The sequence below is a fragment of the Lotus japonicus genome, chromosome 1, assembly GCF_012489685.1.
Source record: "Lotus japonicus ecotype B-129 chromosome 1, LjGifu_v1.2".
In the NCBI taxonomy this organism is placed as follows: domain Eukaryota; kingdom Viridiplantae; phylum Streptophyta; class Magnoliopsida; order Fabales; family Fabaceae; genus Lotus; species Lotus japonicus.
Genome location: NC_080041.1, coordinates 76,589,149 through 76,613,303, shown reverse-complemented (window position 1 = coordinate 76,613,303; position 24,155 = coordinate 76,589,149). Strand labels below are relative to the sequence as shown.

Here is a 24,155-nt window from a genome sequence, read left to right as displayed (position 1 = left end):
TTCCATTCCCACCGCTATCTGACTTTGTGATCAACGCAACATATCCATTTTCAATCGCAATTCCATGAACCCAATTGATAAGATCATCACGGGTAGGGAAAATCTGTTCAATGATGCATGCCCAACACACAAGGCATAAACAAGGGTGATCAAGACATAATAAGAATTGATATATTACACTTTCAAAACAAAGCAAAAATCTGTTCAAAGAATACCTGATCAGTTGTAAATAAATGCGAGACATCTATACTTATACACGGGGGTACAAATGCTGGTGGTGGCACCTCTGTAGTGGCCTCTTCAGGTTGACCATTGTGCAATCCAACTTCAATCAATTGTGATTCATGAAAGAAAAATGATTCTGTCATCCCTGGAAGAGAATACGGAACTTTATTATCCATATTCAATACGGAACTTTATAATCCGTATTTAATACGGAATATAAATGTCCGTATTAACTACGGAAATTTATATTCCGTATTTTATCACGTCTCAGAGTTCAGAAAATCATCATTCTAACTACTTAATCTAACTACTTAATCTAACCACTTCAACTACTTAAACTAACAACATACAACAAACAACCAACAACACTTACCTCAAATGCTATCTTTTTGCATCCAATGGTGGAGAGCTTGCCAATGAAGGAGTTGGTGGTGGTGGTAGGAAGAATGAAAGTGAGGATGAAAGTGAGGTAGGAGAGGGTGAGAGAGAGGGTGGTCTGGAGGCATTGAGGGGGTTAAGGGGGCCGGTGAGGGGTTGGTGACGGAGGAGTAATGGTGGAGGGGTTGGTGGAGGGAGGAGTAATGGTGGAAAAAGTGATGACTGTCAGAGATAGAATACGGAAGTTAAACTTCCGTATTCTATTTTAGTGAATACGGAAGTTTAAGTCCCGTAGGGCATTTATGGGTTAAAAAAAAAGAGGTGGGGCGCGGAGCCCCATAGGGAGGGCCCCAAACCCAATTCCCCCTCACCATGTAGGAGTGGCAACACTCTAAGTGTTGTACCCACCATCAATGTAATAAAACCATACGGTTTTATAGCTCATGCATTTCATTCTAATATTGCTAAATCCTACCACTTTTTTGTTACTTCAATTTTCAACAGTGGTATCAGAGCTGCGTTCGGTCATGCACTGGGCGTAGTGATACTACTCACCTACTATTTTAAAAACTACCCTTGCACTCTTAGGAAAAATTTATTATGATCATCTAAAAACTTGTGTATAGTTACACCAAGCACTTTTGACCCACTATAGCAGGTTTTTTTAAAAAAAATCAAAATTCATATTTTCTTAATTAAACATTTGTCTTTAATAAATATTTTCAAAGTGTTTTCTTTTTTCCTTAATCTGTTCTTCTTCTCTCTCCCTTCTTCACCAGATTCAAACCTCAAAATCCATCCCCACCATCTCTGCAAAATCCATCCTCTTCTCTCTAAAATACATCCCTTTCTTCTCACTTTCCCCTGTGTCCATGTTGCAGATCTGGGTTTTTTTTCCTTTGCTTATAACTTAAACCCATTTGTGTTCATATTGGATCTGAGTCTCCCTCTCTCTAAAACCCAGATCTGTGTTCGCCGCAGAGCTGGGTTTCGTTGTGTATTCTTACACCGAACGAGAAGATCTGGGTTTTTCTATCTTCCTTCATATCCATATTGATTGCTCAAATTGACCAGCTTAACTGAATGGGTTACGATCTTCCATGGGGACACAAGCAGCGGTCAAGCAAGTAGGTTCTAGATCTTTTTATCCTTGCTGTTTTATGGGGGAAAAATGCAAGAATACTCTACTCAGAGTTGTGTGCATGAATGAAAGGGAAAAAAACGATTAGATTCATCTCAATTTATTGTTAAACGCATGCAACAGGAATGAATTTGCTTAATGGAGCTCTTTTTGCTGATTATTAAGGGTGTGGATCTGGGTAAAAATACAAACTTTGATGTTGGTGGAAGGAGATGGAAGCCAAACACAAAAATTTCGAATTTTGATTTGCAGAGGAGAAGTTGGTTTTCTGGGTAAGAAGAGAAGAAGTGAAGAAGAAGAAGAAGAAACTGATCTGAATAAGAGAAGAACTTGGTTTCTGAACGGCTTCCACGTTTCTGGGCAACTTTTTTTTTAACTATTTTAATTAACCTAATCATTCATTAACTAATTTACTAATATATATGATTTTTGATTTTTTTTTAAAAAAAACCTGCTAAACCTCCTATCATAGGTCAAAAGTGTTTGGTGTAACTATACACAAGTTTTTAGATGTGCATAATAAATTCCTCCGCACTCTTAACCCACCTTTATACACTTTCTAAACTATGGCTAATATCACTCGACCTTCATCTATCACCATCTCTATTGTTGGTGAAATCTATTATCTAAAAAATAGCTAAGGGCCTCTGAGACTCAAGTTCATATAGAAGGAGCACACGCCTGACAATGACGACGGCCTCTAAGGTTCCGCTTGAGTACATGCCCAGGCAATCCAAGTCCAACAAAATGACTCTAGTTGGATTTGATGAGAGTGATAAAATAGCCAACAACAATAAGTTTCATGTCGATGGGTTGGAGGCAAGAAGAATGATTTCTAAGTGAAGCAAGCTAAAATTGCACCATGAACATGAACAGTGGAAGCAAAGACAACTGGAAGATCAAGTTCAACTATTGCAAGATGAAGACTAGCTAGCAGAGATATTCATAGAGGTATTGCTAGGAGCAAGATTCAAAGAGCTGCGAACTATACTTCAAGTTGGAGAAACTTACATCAAGGAGGAGTGTTAAGAATTGATGCAAGTTTCTAGAATTATCGTTTAAAATCTACATTATTGTAGAAAGCACATAGACTATCTTGATGTTTCTAACTCTAGATTGTTCCAATTGTATCATATAATAAACTGCCATAATCAAAGCGGTGACTCCGGCCTATAAATATGCATTAGTGTCTCACCATGTAGGAGTGGCAACACTAAGAATCTAAGTTTTGTACCCACCATCAATGTAATAAAACCATACGATTTTATAGCTCATGCATTTCATTCTAATATTGCTAAATCCTACCACTTTTTTGTTACTTCAATTTTCAACACAGACACATGAATTTGTGTTTTATTTGCAAACCTCAATTCCAAATTTTCCTGTTGAAAAAATAAATAATAAAAGTTCCTACCAGATCCAAAAAAAAAAAAGTACAGCAAACCCTAATTCGTAATTTTCCTATTGAAAAAATAAATATAAAAATTCCTAATTTCAAAAAAACAAAACATGTTACAACACCAGAATAGAGAAAGAAATCAAGAATAGAAAGTAGAATTAGAAACTCAAATACAAGCCAAATCCTTTCCGAACACTAGGGATGGCAATTTCCCTATGTATATGGGAATCCTCCGAGATTGTCCCATTTAGAGACCTTGATCTTGGGGAATTTTTTCCCGTGAGATGGGGATGGGGACAAAAATCCTCCTGTGACAAATTTGGGGACGGGGGTGGAATCACTCTCCTCGCATCGTGGGATCACTGCCCCGTATACATAGAAAAATTCAATAATACACTTTTCAGATGAGTTGAATGCTTAATGATATATTTTGAGTGTTAACTTCACATTTTTTATGGATTGAATGTTGGACTTTATATTTCAAATTTTTTATTTTGCAGACTTCATAATGTGATGAATTTTTATCAATGTTATTTGAACTTTATTATATATTTTTATTGAATTTGGCGATGCTCCATTCTCATATGTAGTTTATAGAAATTTATGTATTTTTGTATTTAATTTAGTTTTTATTTAATTTTCAATGATGTGTTAGTGGTCCTCATAGATACCCCTGGGAGCAGTGACTGATCAAGAAATTATATATTGTGGGGGCAAAATACACATGCAAGTTGATTGTATCAAAGCATAACATATTACTTTTTAAAAATTATTAAGATAAAACTTTGGTGGGGACAATACTTATACTAAGTTACTCTTAAAATATCATAAATAATATTAATACCATTGAAAATTATAACAATTGAGAAATGTGGTGGGGGAAAATACCCCCACATCATTATACACAGATATGTCCCTGCTTGGGAGGTGGGGATTTGGGATGGGATGAAAATTCACCTCACCACGGGAATGGGGAGTGAGGATGGGGACTGGAAGTGAGGAGGCACTCGCCGCCCCGCGTGGGTGTCATCCTTACCCAACACCATTCGAGCATACATATTTGTCGCAGTTCCTAACTTACACGGGGTGCGTAATTATTCTTTACAAATGTAAAATGTAGATTGTGGCAACCGCCACAAACATGTATGTCCGAAAAGTGTTCTGGATCCACGGATGCTTATGTATAAATATTATCATTTATCAATGCATGCCATATATTTTTAAGGTTCTATTCACCATTTTGTTAAGATTAATGACTAAAGTGAAATTATTTTAGAAAATAAGAAACATAAATAAAGAAATTAAGAGTTCTTAGGTTTAACTCCAACCTTAGATGGACTAATAATGTTTAAGATAAAGGAATTTGAAATTGTATAAATCTTCATAATTTTTATTTAATCTTTATTTAAGATAATTGGTTTTTTTTTTTACATCGGAAAAGTAAAAGACAAGGAAAACAAATTACAAGGCTAACAAGTCCCTAGCCAAGATGGGACAAAGCTCTTGAGGAGGAGCCTCAAGACTAGTGTAGTAGCATTGGAGACGACTACCTAGACCTGCAAGACAATCCGCTGCTTCATTCGCACTCCTAAAAATATGCCGGAGATCCACATCCAATCACGGTCCAAGATCAGTTTTAAATCAAGAAAGTCAGAAGCATAAGTGTGAAACTGGAAGCTATTGCTAGCTAAAGTGTGCACAATTTCAAGGCAATCCACTTCACAAATGACACTTCTCAAATTTGCATTCCACACCATGATCAAACCCATCTTCAAGGCCTCAATTTCAGCCTTCAGAGGGTCACCACCAACAGTACTTGCGTAGAATCCTTGCACCCACATACCGGTGTAGTCCCTAATAAGATCACCCATGCCTGATCTCATTCCAGCTTGGTTGCAAGCTCCATCCGTATTGAGCTTGAGCCTACCAGCGGGCGGAAGACTCCAGCGAACCACATCCACCATCCCTGGCATGTGTGACAGATCCGTTGATAGGAAGGTGGCATAATCAATGTGCTCACGAAGAATCCATTGAGTTGTACTAAACGCACTCCAACTATTGTCTCCTGTAACACCCATTTTTTCATTTATTAACGTTTATCAGAGTTTCAAAAACATATCAAGGGAGTATTACACTTCTTCACAAAAACTCATTAAAATTAACACTGATTGTGTTTGAAAATTTATAAGTTCATATGCTTTTCAAAGAATGAATTATTTCTGCCAAAAAAATTTCTAAACCAACCAGATAATACTAAGATGCATAAAATCACTTATTTAAATAGGTCTATGTTTCATGATATTCCAATAAAATTCATCATACTCAGAACTGAATTTCATAAGCACTTCGGCCATCAACAGTACGACATCACCGTAATTTAGAAAATCATTCAACATCTTCTATAAGGAGAGGTTATAAAATCCTCTCAACAGAAGTGTAAAAGAAACGTAAAATATCTACCCAGTGTTACATTACAGAGCAAGACACTTATTTTATAATAATAATAATAATAAAAATAATAATAATAATAATAATAATAACATAAGCTAAGACTCTCCGAAGCTACTCCTCATGAGCCACATCTCTACCTCCAGTACCTGAGCGATGTCGCATAGAACATCATTCTAACATAAGGGTAAGAACTTACATTGTATAAAATATAGCATAACAAAGAGCAAGTAAACAATTCAGATTATGCTTTATAAACTCTTCACCTTTTCTTTAAAATCTGAGTGATTATAATATTTGCTCTCAAGACAGTTTCATAATTCTTATTGTTGTTTCGGAAAATTATAAGTTTTAACAAGAATAATAATTCGACTTTACCACAACAACAAAACAATTCACCAACAATTCACCAAACACATAAAACCACTGAAAACGTGAAACTTAGTGTGTGAGACTCTAATGTATGCATGTGGTACCAATTGTTAACCTTAGCGGTATCACCGCGTCCACTCCAGACAGTTAACCACCAATGAAGTCCACTCCAGACTTCCAGAACCACGCCAGTTCTGGGACAAACCTCAGCTTTCCGATGAAAACCGACACGTTGCCTCTTGACTAAATGAAGTGTATTTCGTGCAAAAACTCATAAATTAAAACATGCAATTTGAGACCACTCCAGCCCCAAATATATAACTTATTTTCTCACCAAATTCCATCACAGAAATCACACCAAAATTGCACAAAATAACACTTCAATATAATTATCAAATCATTCACTATTCCACCAACATACTAGCAACACAAAATCATCAGATGTTTCACGTCAATTACCAGAATCAGTTTCAGAATCAATCCCAGAAATAAGCAGAAACATAGCAAACTTGCATATAATCCTAGTACTAAATGAGCAGTCCAAAAATTATGAAAATTTTACCAAACATATCCTTATACGTTAGCTTTCATATAAAATTGGTTTCACCCAATTTGGAATTCTGTAGAGAGAGTTATGCTCTCTACAGCACAGGCTGTTAGGGTGTCTGCGAGCAGAAACAGAGTGAACTTGCAGATAATTCTGGTATTGAACCATCAATCCAAAAATTATGAAAATATTACCCAATATAATCCTATGAGTTAGATTTCATACAAAATTAGTTTCACTCAATTCTGAATTCTTTAGAGAGAGTTATGCTCTCTACAACACAGGTTGCTAGGGTGTCTGCGGGCAGAAACAGAATGAACTTGCAAATGATTCTGGTATTGAACCAGCAATCGAAAAATTATGAAAATATTACCCAACGTAACCCTATGAGTTAGCTTTCATACAAAATTGGTTACACTCAATTTGGAATTTTGTAGAGAGAGTTAAGCTCGCTACAACACAGACTGTTAGGGTATCTGCGGGCAGAACATAACCCAATTTTCCCCAGAACCTCAATTTCGCTCAAAATCAATTTTGCTCACCACATGTTAACACTCAACACAGTCTCTCAGTTCTGAATTTTTCAAAGAAGCTGGGGGTTTCTTCATGTTAAACTCAACCTCTGTTATTCTACAATTATACAATGTAAATTCAAACCCTTACCTTATATGACACCGGTACAAAGCCTCCTAGACTCTTTTCTTCTTGAAGATCAAATTCTAGGTTTTCTTCTCTTTTCTCCTCTTCTCTCTTTGACGCTTCTTTTCTTCTGCTCTGCTAACTTCTCCAATTCTCAAATTCTGATTTTTCTCTTTCCAATTCACTCCTAACCCTTAAATACCCTTACAATGGGCCCCACTCCAAACTACTAACTATAAAACCTAAAACCATCACATAATCACTTAATTATCTAATAAAATCACTTAATGACCTTATCATCTAATTAAATCACATAAATTATCAAATTACCATATAGCATATTAATAATTAAAATAAATTAATAAATAACCTAATAACGAAAAGTGGGGTGTTACAACTCTCCCCCACTTAAGAATTTTCGCCCTCGAAAATTTCCTTAAACGAACAACTCGGACCATTGTCCTGAGAATTCCAAAACAATACCGATTGTGTCATAAACACATATCGAATACAAAAGGAATTAAACACTTTAATAAACATAGCCTACTGGCCGATCATGCTCTGATACCACTAATGTAACACCCCATTTTTCCCATTGTTTCATTTATTAACGTTTATCAGAGTTTCAAAAACATATCAAGGGAGTATTACACTTCTTCACGAAAACTCATTAAAATTAAAACTAATTGTGTTTGAAAATTTATAAGTTCATATGCTTTTCAAAGAATGAATTATTTCTGCCAATAAAATTTCTAAACCAACCAAATAATACTAAGATGCATAAAATCACTTATTTAAATAGGTCTATGTTTCATGATATTCCAATAAAATTCATCATACTCAGAACTGAATTTCATAAGCACTTCGACCATCAACAGTACGACATCACCGTAATTTAGAAAATCATTCAACATCTTCTATAAGGAGAGGTTATAAAATCCTCTTAACAGAAGTGTAAAAGTAACGTAAAATATCTACCCAGTGTTACATTACAGAGCAAGACACTTATTTTATAATAATAATAATAATAATAATAATAATAATAATAATAATAATAATAATAATAATAATAATAATAATAATAATAACATAAGCTAAGACTCTCCGAAGCTACTCCTCATGAGCCACATCTCTACCTCCTGTACCTGAGCGATGTCGCATAGAACATCATTCTAACAGAAGGGTAAGAACTTACATTCTATAAAATATAGCATAACAAAGAGCAAGTAAACAATTCAGATTATGCTTTATAAACTCTTCACCTTTTCTTTAAAATCTGAGTGATTATAATATTTGCTCTCAAGACAGTTTCATAATTCTTATTGTTGTTTCAGAAAATTATAAGTTTTAAGAAGAATAATAATTCGACTTTACCACAACAACAAAACAATTCACCAACAATTCACCAAACACATAAAACCACTGAAAACGTGAAACTTAGTGTGTGAGACTCTAATGTATGTGTTCTGGGAATGAACATTGAAGATAGGGATAGTACCTAGAGAGTGGAGAATTGTGCTAGAGAGAGAATGAGAATGAGAGAGAGAATGCTGAATTTCATGTGTTATTTCATTAAATGAGCAAAAGTCCCTTACAATTGGTAACTACCTCCTATTTATAGAGCTTGGGTACTATCTATTGGGCCAATTGGGCCTCCGAGGTCAAGGCCCATCTTAAGGCTAGGGCCCCGCCTCGGGGCGGGCTACACGCTGGGCGTTGCCCCTCTAGGGGCTCGCCCAGTCCACTAGTCCACAAGACACCGAGCTCGAAGTATGAGAGCTAAGTGTGTCTTTTAAATGCCTTTACATGTGTCCTATTGTATACTGAGATCTAAGCTGCCAACATGGCTTGAGAAAAGAAAAGCGAACTACGTTGCCAACATGGCATGAGCAAAAGGAGACTAGCGCCTTTAGTCACCCAGTCCACTGGCTTGGCGAGCAACCCGAGCCGGCAAGTCCACAAGTCCACAAGTCCACAAGCGGCGAGAGCGATCAGCTGGAGCAGGTGTATGATCGTTCGCCGGCGGGAAAGGTAGCGCGCATTGGCCACGTGCTGATCATCCAATCATTGACTGGCAGTATTCCCGGCGAGCGACTAAACTTTGTCACTGGTATCTCCTGTCAGGCGATGGTGTTTGGTTTTTACAGTGGCGAGGCCTTTCGCGCTTTCCCCTATTTTAAAAACTTTTCAAATTCCTAACTGCCCCACGTGACTGCCCCACGTGACGCGTCAGTTACATCAATTTCCCTCTTTCTCCGGAACCGTCATTTCACTTTTCATAATTGTCCCATCATGCGCAGTAACTCCCCATTACACGCAACCCACTTCCCCAAAAAACCATCATGACTCTCGATCTTCCACACGCGTCCAACACGCGTCACACTTCCAGCCTTCCTCCTTTTCCTATAAAAACCCTTCTTCCCTACGATCATCCCTTTCCGAAACCTCTCTTCACCTCCTTAATCGCTTACCAAACTCCCTCTGCCCACTTCCGTTCTGGAGCCGTCGCTTATCACCCTTTCCGCTACCCACTCTTCACATCCTACTCCGGTGAGTCCTACTGTCCTTATCTTTGCATCATACACATACTCATCTTTTCCTTTCTTTCACTTCGCTGTCTTCTAAAAATGGCTTCAAACCCTACCTCCCCTAATCATTCCTCTTCCTCCTCCGGAAGCGACCCTGACTCCACCGCCGCCGGCGGCCTCCGTTTAGAGGTCCCGGAGATCCCTCCTTACCGACTAAAAACCTACGCCACTCTGCCCCTTCCAGTCCAAAGAGCCCCCACTCACGAGGCTATAGACCAACCTTCCATTTTCCAGGACAGCGATCTCATTGTGCAATTCGTGAGGTCCCTGGGTGGTTTGTCTAATGACGATGAGTTTAACGCCAAACTCAGGATCTGGATCTGCAGTCCTGGGGATCGCCCCTGGCTTCATAAGCCAAACGGCGACGTAAAGTGATCCCACTTTTTCTTTGCGTATGAATACATGTTTAGCGAGCTTGGAATCAGGCTTCCTTTCTCGCCCTTTGTCCAAACCGTCCTTCGCGACATCAACGCGGCTCCCTGCCAACTCCATCCCAACGCCTGGGCCTTCATTCGGTGCTTTGAAATCTTATGCGCCGCGGTTGGCATCGCCCCATCTCCCACCAGTTTCTTCTACCTCTATGATGTTGACCCCAAGTCCATCAAAAACAGAGGATGGATTTCCCTAAAAGCCCGGGCCGGCCGGAAGTGCTTGCATCCCCACAAAAGTAACGCGAAGTCCTCCTTCGCGCGGAAGTACTTTCGTGTGGCGGTTCACCCCGCCTACCCAGAGGCCTTCACCCTTAGGGATGGGACCGCTCTTTTCCCTCTTTACTGGACGGAGAAGCCCAATGGGATTACCGATCCTTCAGAGGAATCTTTGTCCGCCAACGACAAAGCCTTTCTAAATCTCCTTGCCCCGCTTCCTATCCTTGACTGCACAACAGTCCTTGAGGGCGCTGACCACTCAAGGACTCCCAAATACCTAGGTTGTCCATAGCTTGGTTTTCTTATCGACATTTTCTTTCTCGTCTCCTATGTTGTCACTGATTTTTTTTTATTGTTGCAGAGGATATGAACTTCACGAACGCCGAGCTCCTGAAGGCCCGCGAGAGGAGAATGACTCGCTTTTCCCCAAAGTTCAAGGTTGAGGGCGACGTGAAGAAGCGAGGCGGTGCCGAGAGCCAAGCTGAGGGCGGCAAAGCCCCCAAGAGAAGAAAATTGGCCAAAGTCTCCTCCGTCGCCGGCTCTTCCAACCCCGGCGCTCAGCCCAACACTGCCGCCGCGTCCAAAGGCAAAAATGTCACTGAAGCCTCCGTCGCCGCAGCTACCGAGACAACCACCGTCCCGGCCCCCAAATCCGCTACCGCGGACGCGGCCTCCGCAGCCGCCGCCAAGTCCACTACTGTAGGTGCCACAGCCGCCCTCACCGGTGCTGCCACTACCTCTGCTGATCAATCACCAACCGTTGACACAACCGCCAACATCTCTCAACCCTTAACTGTTGAGAAACCCGTCACCGTTGATGCCACAACAGCTGCCGCGTCGTCTGATGCTCCTGCCGGGGAGAAAAGAAAAGAAAATGAAACCCCCCAGTCTCCTCCTCGCCAGGACGCACCTTCTAGCCCACCCCCAACAGATGATGGGCGCTCCGCGTCTTCTCCAGCTCGCCGCGAAGAGGGGCCTTCTCCTGATGCCGCCGCTACCCAGATCGAGCAAGCTCCTGGTAAAGAGGGCGGTTCCTCCAGCTACTACAACATGCTTCCCAACGCCATTGAACCCTCAGAATTCTTGCTTACCGGCCTCAACCGTGAAGTCATAGAGAAAGAAGTTTTGAGCCGGGGTATTGATGAAGCCAAGGAGGAAACCCTTGCTTGTCTTCTACGTGCTGGGTGTATTTTTGCCCATGCGTTTGAGAAGTTTAACGCCGCCACCGTTGAAGCTGAGCGGTTGAAGGCCGAGAGTGCTCAGCATCAGGAAGCCGCCGCTGCTTGGGAAAAACGCTTCGACAAACTGGCGACGCAGGCAGGAAAAGACAAAGTCTATGCCGACAAGATGATTGGCACGGCGGGGATTAAAATCGGCGAACTGGAGGATCAGCTGGCGCTGATGAAGGAAGAAGCGGATGATCTTGACGCAAGTCTTCAAGCTTGCAAGAAGGAAAAAGAGCAAGCTGAGAAGGACCTGATCGCCAGAGGCGAGGTGCTGGTTGCGAAGGAGTCAGAGCTCGCCACATTGCGCGCTGAGCTGGAGTTAGTGAGGAAAGCGCTGGCGGAGCAAGAGAAAAAGTCTGCTGAGTCCTTGGCCTTGGCGAAGTCTGATATGGAGGCGGTGATGCAGGCTACGTCCGAGGAGATCAAGAAAGCGACCGAAGCTCATGCTGAGGCCCTCGCCACAAAAAATGCTGAGATTGCCTCCCAACTGGCAAAGATCAAAGGGCTAGAGGACGAGCTGGCGACGGAGAAAGCCAAAGCCACTGAGGCGAAGGAACAAGCCGCTGACATTGCCCTTGACAATCGCGAGCGCGGCTTCTACCTTGCCAAAGATCAGGCCCAACATTTGTACCCGAACTTTGACTTCAGCGTTATGGGAGTGATGAAAGAGATAACCGCTGAAGGATTGGTTGGTCCTGACGATCCTCCCCTGATTGACCAACACCTCTGGATGGCGACTGAAGAAGAAGAAGAAGAGGAAGAAGAAGAAATAGGAGGAAAAGACAAACAATGAATAATGTAATTTTAATGTAACTTAGCCTTTTCCGCCCTCTTGTAATGCACTTTTCCGCCATTCATATATATAAGCAACCTTTCGCCATAGCTTTTATATCGCCGTTGGATATTTTGTAAATCATGTTGGAATGCTTTCGCCAAATATTCATTCGCCGACCTTATATCTTGCGCTATTTTTTCACGCGTCATGTGATTGGTATTTCCCCACCAAGACTTTAACATTTTCCACAACGGGATAAATGGCCTCCATTCTTGAGGGCTTCGCCCGGGGCTTTGCCCGCTCGGGGCTTACAATGCTTGGGTCCCAATGGCCATTTGGGGGTCCCAAGACTTTTGCCTAGTTAACGGTGCTCGTCGTATTCTGGCGAGACATACCCAGCACATCGTTTACGGGACCGGCGATCACATCAGACTTTCCGGGGGGTGATTCCCAGGCGTCAAAGGCCATTTGTGGAATCGCCGCCACCATCAGGGTTCCAGCAGGCCCCTTTGGGGATCAAGCTTGTCCCACTTAGTGATCACCGTAATTCTTTATGTCGACCGGCAATTCCGATCGTCAGGGAATCCCTGGAATTTTTGGACACGAATTTCACGAATTTTCGTTTTATTTTATTGATGGAGCGCCTCATTAAAAAACTCCTTTCGGAGAAAAAGAGCACGCTTTGTTATAGCAATACATTGGAGAATTTGAAGACACTTTTCAGAAAAATTTAAAGGATATCCAGCTTCGGCGACTCCGCCTTGTTCACTTTCTCGCCTGCGATCAACTATAATAGTAGCGCAAGCTCAGACCATTGAACGACCTGGGTAACCGCCTTCCATCAAGCTTTTCCAAGTGATAGGCCCCGGTACCGAGAACTTTGACAATGCGATAGGGCCCTTCCCAGTTGGGAGTCAGCTTGTTTCCCGGGGCTCCTGATCGCCACTTGAGGACCAGGTCGCCGACCTGCATGTCTCGGACGCGAACCCTGCTGTTGTGCTTGGCTGCCACGCGTTGCTTCATCGCCGTTTCCCGAATGTGCGCCTCGTCACGCGTTTATGCCAAAAGGATCAGCTCCATCGCCATGTTGGCCTGATTTTCCCCTTCAAAATCTGGTTGAGTCCGCCATGTAAAATTGTCAATCTCCACCGGCAACATGGCATCTACCCCATAGGTCATTCTAAAGGGGGTTTCCCTTGTAGTAGATTGCACAGTGGTGTTGTACGACCACAGCACCACCGGAAGTTCATCCAGCCAAGCTCCCTTAGCCTCCTCAAGCCGTCGCCTTAGTCCACGTAGGATTACCCTGTTTGCAGATTCCACTTGCCCGTTCGTTTGCGGATGCTCTACAGAGGCGAACCTCATCTGTATGCCCATTTCCTTGCAAAATTCCCTTGTTTGGCTGCTTGAAAACTGGGTCCCGTTGTCGGATACGATCGCCCTTGGGATCCCGAACCTGCAAACAATACGCTTCCAGTAGAAATTGACTATCTTCGCAGAAGTAATCTTGGCCAGGGGCTCGGCCTCAATCCACTTAGTGAAGTAGTCCACCGCTACTAATATAAACTTCATTTGCGCCCTGGCGGTCGGAAAAGGTCCAACTAAGTCCACACCCCACATGGCGAAAGGCCATGGGGCGCTCATCGTTACCAACTCTTTTGGCGGTGCCTTAGACAAATCTGCAAACACTTGACATTTCTTGCATCGCTTCACGAAGTCCATACAATCTTTCCTGAGGGTGGGCCAGTAGAAACCCGCCCTCAACACCTTGCAAGCCAAAGACCTTCCCCCGATGTGGCTCGCACACACTCCTTCATGTACCTCAGACATTATGGCTTCGTACTTCTCTGGCGGTACAAGTGTCCGTCAATGAGAGTATAGTGGCTCGCCTCCCGCCGCTGTTCCTTCGTGCATTGCTCCACTTCCGCCGGGTCCCCCGCCAAGATAGATATTATGGGACCCATCCATGTCGCCCCTCTGTTTTCACATGCCATGAGCTCGCCTTCAATGCTTGGGTACGATAGCGTTTCCAGAATCACACTTTTGTTGTTGCCGGGCTTCCGTGTGCTTGCCAATTTGGCCAGCGCGTCCGCCCGCTGATTTTCTGCCCGAGGAACATACTCTACCACGACCTCTTGAAACAGTGTCATCAAATATCGCACCCGCTCGAGGTACTTAATCAGATTGGGATCTTTGACCTGGAAAGTTCCCTTCACTTGATTTTCCACCAATTGCGAGTCCGTTCTTATCAACAAACTCCCGATCTTCACTTCCCGCGCCAACTTCAATCCGGCGATGAGAGCTTCATATTCAGCCTGGTTGTTCGTTGCTTTGAACTCGAACTTCAACGATTGCTCCAATACTAGTTTCCCCGGCCCTTCTAACGTTACTCCCGCGCCACTGCCACTACTATTGGAGGATCCATCCACGAAGAGAGTCCACTGAGTGTCCACTCTTTCAAACCGATCTGGAGTCAACTCGACCACAAAATCAGCTAGTGACTGCGCACCAACCGCGCCCCGCTTATCATATTGTAACCCATACTCCGACAATTCAACCGACCAGGCGACCAATCTACCTGACAAATCCGGTTTTTGTAACACTTGTCTCAAGGGCAAATCCGTCCGCACCTTCACTGGGAAACTCTGAAAATAAGGTCTCAACCGCCGAGCGGTGACGAGGACCGCCAACGCCGCCTTCTCAATCTTCTGGTATCTGACCTCTGCGCCCTGGAGTGTATGACTAACAAAATAAACAATTCGATGCTCGCCATCTATCTCCTGTAGTATCACCGAACTCAGAGCGCTATCACTCACAGCAAGATACAAGTGCAGCGGGTGTCCCTGTATTGGTTTTGACAAAATTGGCGGTGATGACAGGAGCTCCTTGAGGCGAACAAAAGCTTCCTCACACTCCACCGTCCACTCAAATGCAACATTCTTGCGAAGACACTTGAAAAAAGGGAAAGATCTGTCACCAGATTTAGGAAGAAACCGAGATAAAGCTGTTATTCGCCCTGTTAAACGTTGGACCTCTTTCACATTAGAAGGGCTTTTCATCTGCTGAATCGCCTTGCATTTATCTGGGTTTATCTCTATTCCTCTGGATGTGAGCATGAATCCTAAAAACTTGCCACCCTGAACACCAAAAGAGCATTTCTCCGGGTTGAGGCGCATATTGTGCTTTCTTATCTCGCCAAATGCTTCCTCCAGATCTTGATGACGGTCCAAACCATGTACTGATTTAACAATCATATCATCAACGTAAACCTCCATGTTTCTTCCCACCTGCCCAGCAAACACCCTATCCATCAATCTTTGGTAGGTCGCCCCAGCATTCTTTAGTCCAAACGGCATGGTGCGATAGCAATAATTGACTCTGGCGGTCATGAAAGCTGTTTTGTCCTCGTCCGCCGGGTGCATGCGGATTTGATGATAGCCAGAATAAGCATCCATCAAGCTAAGCAGTTCGTTGCCCGAGGCACCATCAACGAGACTATCAATGCTGGGAAGGGGATACGAATCCTTTGGACATGCTTTGTTTAAGTCTGTGTAATCCACGCACATCCGCCATTTCCCGTTCGCCTTCTTTACCATTACGACGTTCGCCAACCACGTCGGATATTTCACTTCCCTGATGAATTCTGCCGTCAGCAGCTTGTCAACTTCCTGTTGCACTGCCTTCCCCTTGTCGCCACCCAAGCGCCTCCTGAGTTGTGAAACTGGCTTGACACTTGGATTCAATGCTAACCGATGGCAGATGAAGTTTGGATCAATTCCGGGCATGTCTTTGCAGCTCCAAGCAAACAAATCTAGGTTCTCCCCAAGGAGCTTTGTCAGGCGCGTCTCCTGTTCGTCCGTCAGTCTGGTCCCAATCTTCAAAGTGCGATCGCCAAACTTTAGCGCCTTTGTTTCCTCGATTGGCGTGGGCCTGTTTACCCGCCCCTCGCCACGTGGGTCAAGATTTTCATCCGAAGCTTCAATTTCATAACATCTATGACCGACCAACGCACTTTTCTTGCCGTACAAGTTAAGGCAATTATTATAACATTCCCTTGCCATCTTCTGGTCCACCTTCAGCTTTCCAACCTTTCCACTGCTTAGCGGATACTTGACTGCCAAGTGGGCTGTTGAGATTACAGCACAAAGGCGATTCAATGTATTTCGCCCGATGATGACATTGTAAGATGCCACCACCTGGAGAACCAGATATCTTACCTTCAAAACCCTGGCACACTCATCTTCCCCGAATATTGTGTCTAGATCAATGTATCCTCGCACCATCACTTGCTCACCTGCAAAACCCACCAGGGTTCCCGCATACGGAGTTAGATCATTGTCAGTTAGTCCCAACTTGTCGAATGCGTCACCGTAGATAATATCAGCCGAACTACCCTGATCCAGAAGTACCCTTCTGACGTTGAAACTATTCAACCTTAATTGCACCACTATCGGGTCGTCCTTGTGGGGTTTTATCCCCTCCAAGTCTGCCATCGAGATTGTGATGTCAGGGTGCACGAATCCGAAAGCAACTTCATGAACCGAATTAACTGCACGAACATGACGCTTTCGCGCCGCATGGGTGTCGCCACCGCCGCCAAATCCTCCGGCGATGGTGTTTATGGTCCCTACGGGCGGTCTTGAGAGTTGAGCGAACGTGTCATCGACCCCTTTTGTGGCGATAGCCGCTGATTCTTGCTTCTTCTTGCCCTTATTGTCCGTTCGTTCCTCCTCTCGCTTATGCGCTTTGTTTTGATCGCCACCGTTGCGCCACGGACCTTGGCGATTTCCTTGATATCCCGCCCGAATCAACTTATCAATCTCCCGCTGCAGAGTCCAACAGTCGTCCGTATCGTGCCCGGCGGACCGATGGAACTCACACCACTTCTTGGGATTGGCGTCCCGTGGCTGATATTTTGGGGCCTCCGGCTCATCCACTAGATTTGCGTCCCTCGCCCCTCGGAGCATATCCGATAAATCTGTGTTCATCACCATATCAGTCTCCTCCCGCTGGCGATGAGACTTAGATTGCCAAGGCCGGCGTTGTTCATAATCATCGCGCCGTGGATACAACTTGGACTGGGCGAGCCCCTAGAGGGGCGACGCCCAGCATGTATCTCGCCCTAAGGCGGGGCCCTGACCTTCAGATGGGCTTTGACCTCGGAGGCCCAATTGGCCCAATAGGTAGTACCCAAGCTCTATAAATAGGAGGTAGTTATCAAGTATAGGGGACTTTTGGCTCATTTGATGAAATAGCACATGAAATTCAGCACTCTCTCTCTCATTCTCACTCTCTCTTGGCTCAATCCTCCACCTCTAGGTACTATACCTCTCTTCAATGTTCATTCCAAGAACATTTGGCGCCGTCTGTGGGGACTGTAAACTTTCTACTCCCATTCACGTGGATTGATTGTGCATGAAGTTACCTCTGATTGTGATTAGGCAATTCTCTGGTTTTCTGATTTTGATTCTGTGACTAGTGTTTGGTTTTCCGATCGAGTTTGCATCGTTTCTGGTTTGGCTGGAGACTCGACGCAGGAGACAACATCATTCACCAATGCGACAGCGGATTTCGCCGCCTCGGCGGCCTCATCGTGTGGACCTGGATTCTCCGGTACGAACGACAGGAGTACAATCGCCTTCTCCTCCTCCATCACCTCCTGCACCACCACCTCCTCCATCGCCTTCACAGGTGGGGTCTCTGGAGCGCTCACCAGAGAATTCACCTGCTCCGGAACAACAACCAGCGGTGACACAGGAGCAATGGCGCCATTTGATGCGCAGCATTGGCAACATCCAGCAGCGGAATGAGCATCTACAGGCTCAGTTAGATTTCTACCGTCGCGAGCAGCGAGATGATGGAAGCAGAGAAGCAGATTCAAGCTCTCATCGCCGGCTTGAAGTTGGCGCGGGAAGTGAAGATCGGGAGTTTGTTGATAAGAACGGACTCACAATTGGTGGAGAATCAAGTAAAGGGAACTTTCCAGGTCAAAGATCCTAATCTGATCAAGTACCTTGAGCGGGTACGGTATTTGATGACACTTTTTCAAGAGGTCGTGGTGGAGTACGTTCCTCGGGCAGAAAATCAGCGGGCGGACGCGCTGGCTAAATTGGCGAGCACGCGGAAGCCCGGCAATAACAAAAGTGTGATTCAGGAAACGCTGGCGTACCCAAGCATTGAAGGCGAGCTCATGGCTTGCGTGAACAGAGGGGGAACATGGATGGATTCCATAAAATCTATCTTGGCGGGGGACCCGACAGAAGTGGAGCAATGCACGAAGGAACAACGGCGGGAGGCGAGTCACTATACTCTCATTGACGGACACTTGTATCGCCGTGGTTTCTCAACGCCATTGTTGAAATGCGTACCGCTAGAGAAGTACGAAGCGATAATGTCTGAGGTACATGAAGGAGTGTGCGCGAGCCACATCGGGGGAAGGTCTTTGGCTTGCAAGGTGTTGAGGGCGGGTTTTTACTGGCCCACCCTCAGGAAAGATTGTATGGACTTCGTGAAGCAGTGCAAGAAATGTCAAGTGTTTGCGGATTTGTCTAAGGCACCGCCAAAAGAGTTTGTAACGATGAGCGCCCCGTGGCCTTTCGCCATGTGGGGTGTGGACTTAGTCGGACCTTTTCCGACCGCCAGGGCACAAATGAAGTTTATATTAGTGGCGGTGGACTACTTCACTAAGTGGATTGAGGCCGAACCCTTGGCCAAGATTACTTCTGCAAAGATAGTCAATTTCTACTGGAAGCATATTGTTTGCAGGTTCGGAATCCCAAGGGCGATCGTATCTGACAACGGGACCCAGTTTTCAAGCAGCCAAACAAGGGAGTTCTGCAGGGAAATGGGCATACAGATGAGGTTCGCCTCTGTTGAGCATCCGCAGACGAACGGGCAGGTGGAATCTGCAAACAGGGTAATCCTGCGAGGACTAAGACGACGGCTTGCGGAGGCTAAGGGAGCATGGTTGGATGAACTTCCGGTGGTGTTGTGGTCGTACAACACCACCGAGCAATCTACTACAAGGGAAACCCCCTTTAGAATGACCTATGGGGTAGACGCCATGTTGCCGGTGGAGATTGACAACCTTACATGGCGGACTCAACCAATTTTTGAAGGGGAAAATCAGGCCAACATGGCGATGGAGCTGGACCTTTTGTCGGAAACGCGCGACGAGGCGCACATTCGGGAAACAGCGATGAAGCAGCGCGTGGCGGCAAAGTTCAACAGCAGGGTTCGCGTCCGGGATATGCAGGTCGGCGACCTTGTCCTCAAGTGGCGATCGAGAGCCCCGGGAAACAAGCTTACTCCCAACTGGGAAGGGCCCTACCGCATTATTAAAGTTCTTGGTAATGGGGCCTATCACTTAGAAGAGCTGGATGGAAGGCGGTTACCTCGATCGTTCAATGGGTTGAGCTTGCGCTACTTTTATAGTTAATCGCAGGCGAGAAAGTGAACAAGGCGGAATCGCCGGAGCCAGATATCTTTAAGATTTTCCGAAGTGTTTTCAAATTCTCCAATGTATTGCAATAACAAGGCATGCTCTTTTTCTCCGAAAGGAGTTTTTTAATGAGGCGCTCCATCAATAAAATAAAAAAGAAAATTCACGAAATTCGTGTCCAAAAATTCCAGGGATTCCCTGACGATCGGAATTGCCGATCGACATAAAGAATTACGGCGATCACTAAGTGGGACAAGCTTGATCCCCAAAGGGGCTTGCTGGAACCCTGAAGGTTGTGGCGATTCCACAAATGGCCTTTGACGCCTGGGAATCACCCTCCGGAAAGTCTGACGTGATCGCCGGTCCCGTAAACGATGTGCTGGGTAAGTCTCGCCAGAATACGACGAGCGCTGTTAGCTAGGCAAAAGTCTTGGGACCCCCAAATGGCCATTGGGATCCAAGCATTGTAAGCCCCGAGCGGGCAAAGCCCCGGGCGAAGTCCTCGAGAATGGAGGCCGTTTCTTCCTATTGGGGAAAACGTCTAAAGTCTTGGTGGTGGAATACCAAGCAACAAGTCCTAGTTAAAATTAAGGCACGAAATCGTTAGGCGTAATTCAATCATATGACGCGTGAAAAATAGCGCAAGATATAAGGTCGGCGAATGAATAAGGTGGAAGGCGAGTGCTTGGTCACTCAGGATGTTGAGTATTTTACTACTCTGGCGTGTTGAGGGGTTAAACTATGAAACTTATTCTTAAATTTTTTAAGCCATAAGAAGGCGGCGACTAAAAAATGTACGGCGGAAGCATTCCAACATGATGTACAAAATATCCAACGGCGATATAAAAAGCTATGGCGAAGGGTTGCTTAAACATAGACGAATGGCGGAAAAGTACACTACAAGGTGACAGTAAAAGCTAAAGTAATGTTAAAATTACATTATTCATTGTTTTCTTTCTCCTGTTCTTCTTCTTCCTCTTCTTCTTCAGTCGCTGTCCAGAGGTTTTGGTCAATCAGGGGAGGATCGTCGGGACCAACCAGTCCTTCGGCGGTTATTTCTTTCATTACTCCCATGGCGCTAAAGTCAAAGTTCAGGTACAAATGTTGGGCCTGATCTTTGGCAAGGTAGAAACCGCGCTCGCTGTTGTCAAGGGCGATGTCAGCGGCTTGTTCCCTCGCCTCAGTGGCTTTGGCCTTCTCCGTCGCCAGCTCGTCCTCTAGTCTTTTGATCTTTGCCAGTTGGGAAGCAATCTCAGCATCTTTCGTGGTGAGGGCCTCGGCATGAGTTTCGGTCGCTTTCTTGATCTCCTCGGACGTAGCCTGCATCACCGCCTCCATGTCAGACTTCGCCAAGGCCAAGGACTCCGCAGACTTTTTCTCTTGCTCTGTCAACGCCTTCTTCACTAACTCCAGCTCAGCGCGCAGTATGGCAAGCTCTGACTCCTTAGCAATCAGCGCCTCGCCTCGGGCGATCAAGTCCTTCTCAGCTTGCTCTTTTTCCTTTTTGCAAGCTTGAAGGCTTGCATCAAGCTCATCTGCTTCTTCCTTCATCAGCGCCAGCTGATCCTCCAGCTCGCCGATTTTAATCCCCGCCGTGCCAATCATCTTGTCGGCATATACTTTGTCTTTTCCTGCCTGCGTCGCCAGTTTGTCGAAACGCTTTTCCCAAGCAGCGGCGGCTTCTTGATGCTTAGCACTTTCGGCCTTCAACCGCTCAGCTTCAACGGTGGCGGCATTGAACTTCTCAAATGCGTGAGCAAAGATGCACCCAGCGCGTAGGAGGCAAGCAAGAGTCTCCTCCTTGGTGTCATTAAGGCCCCGACTCAAAACTTCTTTTTCTATGACGTCACGGTTAAGACCAGCAAGTAAGAATTCTGAGGGTTCAATGGCGTTGGGGAGCATATTATAATAGCTTGAGGAACCGACCTGGGGAGCAGGGGCTTGTTCAATTTGAGCCGCTTCAGAGGTAGTGGCAGCGCCAGGACAGGATTTTTCCCCTTGATGAGGCGGGGAAGGCATGGAGCCCGCATCATGTGTTGAGGGCGGGCTAGGAGGCGCATCTTGGCGAGGGGGAGACTTCGGGGTTTCATTTTCTTTTTCCTTCTCTCCAATAGGAGTGTCGGAAGACGCAGCAGCTTTTGTGGCGTTGACGCCGGCAGAGGCGGCTGTGGCGCCAATAGAGGACTCAGCGGCAACAGCAGCGGTCGCACCGGCGGTGGCAGGAGTAGAAGCTGGTACGGTGGTTGGCTCGATAGTCGCGACGCCGGAGGCTTCAGCGACATTTTTGCCTTTAGGCGCAGCAGCAGTGGTGGGCTGAGCGCCAGGGTTGGATGTGCCGGCGCCGGAGGAGGCTTTGACCAATCTTCTCCTCTTGGGAGCTTTGGTGCTCTCGGCTTGGTTCTTAGCACCGCCCCGTTTTTTCGCGTCGCCCTCAGTGTTGAATTTTGGGGAAAAGCGAGCCATTCTCCTCTCACGGGCCTTCAGGAGCTCGGCGTTCGTGAAATTCATGTCTTCTGTAACAATAAAAAATACGATCACGATCAGTGACAACATAGGAGACGAGAAAGGAAATGTCAATAATAAAAGTGAGCTATGGGCAACCTAAGTATTTGGGAGTTCTTGAGAGGTCAGCGCCCTCAAGGACAGTTGTGCAGTCAAGGATGGGAAGTGGGGCAAGGAGATTAAGAAAGGCTTTGTCGTTGGCGGACAAAGATTCCTCTGAAGGGTCGGTGATCCCATTGGGCTTCTCCGTCCAGTAAAGAGGAAAAAGGGCGGTCCCGTCTCTAAGGGTGAATGCCTCTGGGTAGGCGGGATGAACCGCCACACGGAAGTACTTCCGTGCGAAGGAGGACTTCGCGTTACTTTTGTGGGGATGCAAGCACTTCCGGCCGGCTCGGGCCTTCAAGGAAATCCATCCTTTGTTTTTGATGGACTTGGGGTCGACGTCGTAGAGGTAGAAGAAACTGGTGGGGGATGGGGCGATGCCGACAGCGGCGCTTAGGATTTCAAAGCACCGAATGAAGGCCCAGGCGTTAGGGTGGAGTTGGCAGGGAGCCGCGTTGATGTCGCGGAGGACGGTTTGGACAAAGGGCGAGAAAGGAAGCCTGATTCCAAGCTCGCTAAACATGTATTCATACGCAAAGAAGAAATGGGATCTCTTTACGTCGCCGTCTGGCTTATGAAGCCAGGGGCGGTCCCCAGGACTGCAAATCCAGATCCTGAGTTTCGCGCTAAACTCATCGTCATTCGACAAACCACCCAGGGAGTTCACGAACTGCACGATGAGATCGCTGTTCTGGAAAATAGAAGGTTGGTCTATAGCCTCGTGAGTGGGGGCTATTTGGACTGGAAGGGGCAGAGTGGCGTAGGTTTTTAGTCGGTAAGGTGGGATCTCCGGGGCCTCTAAACGGAGGCCGCCGGCGGCGGTGGCATCAGGGTCGCTTCCGGAGGAGGAAGAGGAGTGGTTAGGGGAGGTAGGGTTTGAAGCCATTTTTAGAAGACAGTGAAGTGAAAGAAAGGAAAAGATGAGTATGTGTGTGATGCAAAGATAAGGACAGTGGGACTCACCGGAGTAGGATGTGAAGAGTGGGTAGCGGAAAGGGTGATAAGCGACGGCTCCGGAGCGGAAGTGGGCAGAGGGAGTTTGGTAAGCGATTAGGGAAGTAAAGAGGGGTCTCGGAAAGGGATGATTGTGGGGAAGAAGGGTTTTTATAGGGGAAGGGGAGAAGCTGGAAGGGTGACGCGTGTTGGGCGCGTGTGGAAGGTTGGAAGTCATGATGGTTTTGGGGAGGTGGGTCGCGTGCAACGGGGAGTTACTGCGCACGATGGGACGGTTATGAAAGGGGAAGTGACGGTTCCGGAGAAAGAGGGAAATTGATGTAACCGACGCATCACGTGGGGCAGCCACGTGAGGCGGATAGAGATTTAAAAGGGTTTTAAAATAGGGGAAAGCGCGAAAAGCCTCGCCACTATAAGGATCAAACACCATCGCCTGACGGGTGACACCAACAACGAAGTTCAGTCGCTCGCCGGGGTTACCGCCAGTCAATGATTGAATGATCAGCACATGACCCATGCCTGCCACCTTTCCCGCCGGCGAACGATCATACACCTGCCCCAACTTATCGCCAATACGAAGTAATCGTTCTCGCCGCTTGTGGACTTGTGGACTTGCCCGCTCGGATTGCTCGTCAAGTCAGTGGACTGGGTAACCGAAAATGCTAGTTTCCTTTTACTCACGCCATGTTGGCGATATAGTTTACTTCTCTTTTCTCAAGCCATTTTGGCAGTACAGATTGCGGTGTACTGTAAGACATATGTAAAAGCATT

At 45.6% G+C, this 24,155-nt stretch overlaps 1 protein-coding gene across 1 annotated transcript; it reads left to right on the top strand.

The window, feature by feature from the left end:
- The first annotated feature begins 10,795 nt into the window (after window positions 1–10,795).
- Window positions 10,796–12,448, top strand: LOC130746793 (uncharacterized). Its single transcript, XM_057599524.1, has 2 exons — window positions 10,796–11,402; window positions 12,429–12,448. The coding sequence occupies exons 1-2, from the start codon at window positions 10,796–10,798 to the stop codon at window positions 12,446–12,448; spliced, it is 627 nt and encodes a 208-aa protein (XP_057455507.1).
- Window positions 12,449–24,155: the final 11,707 nt, after the last annotated feature.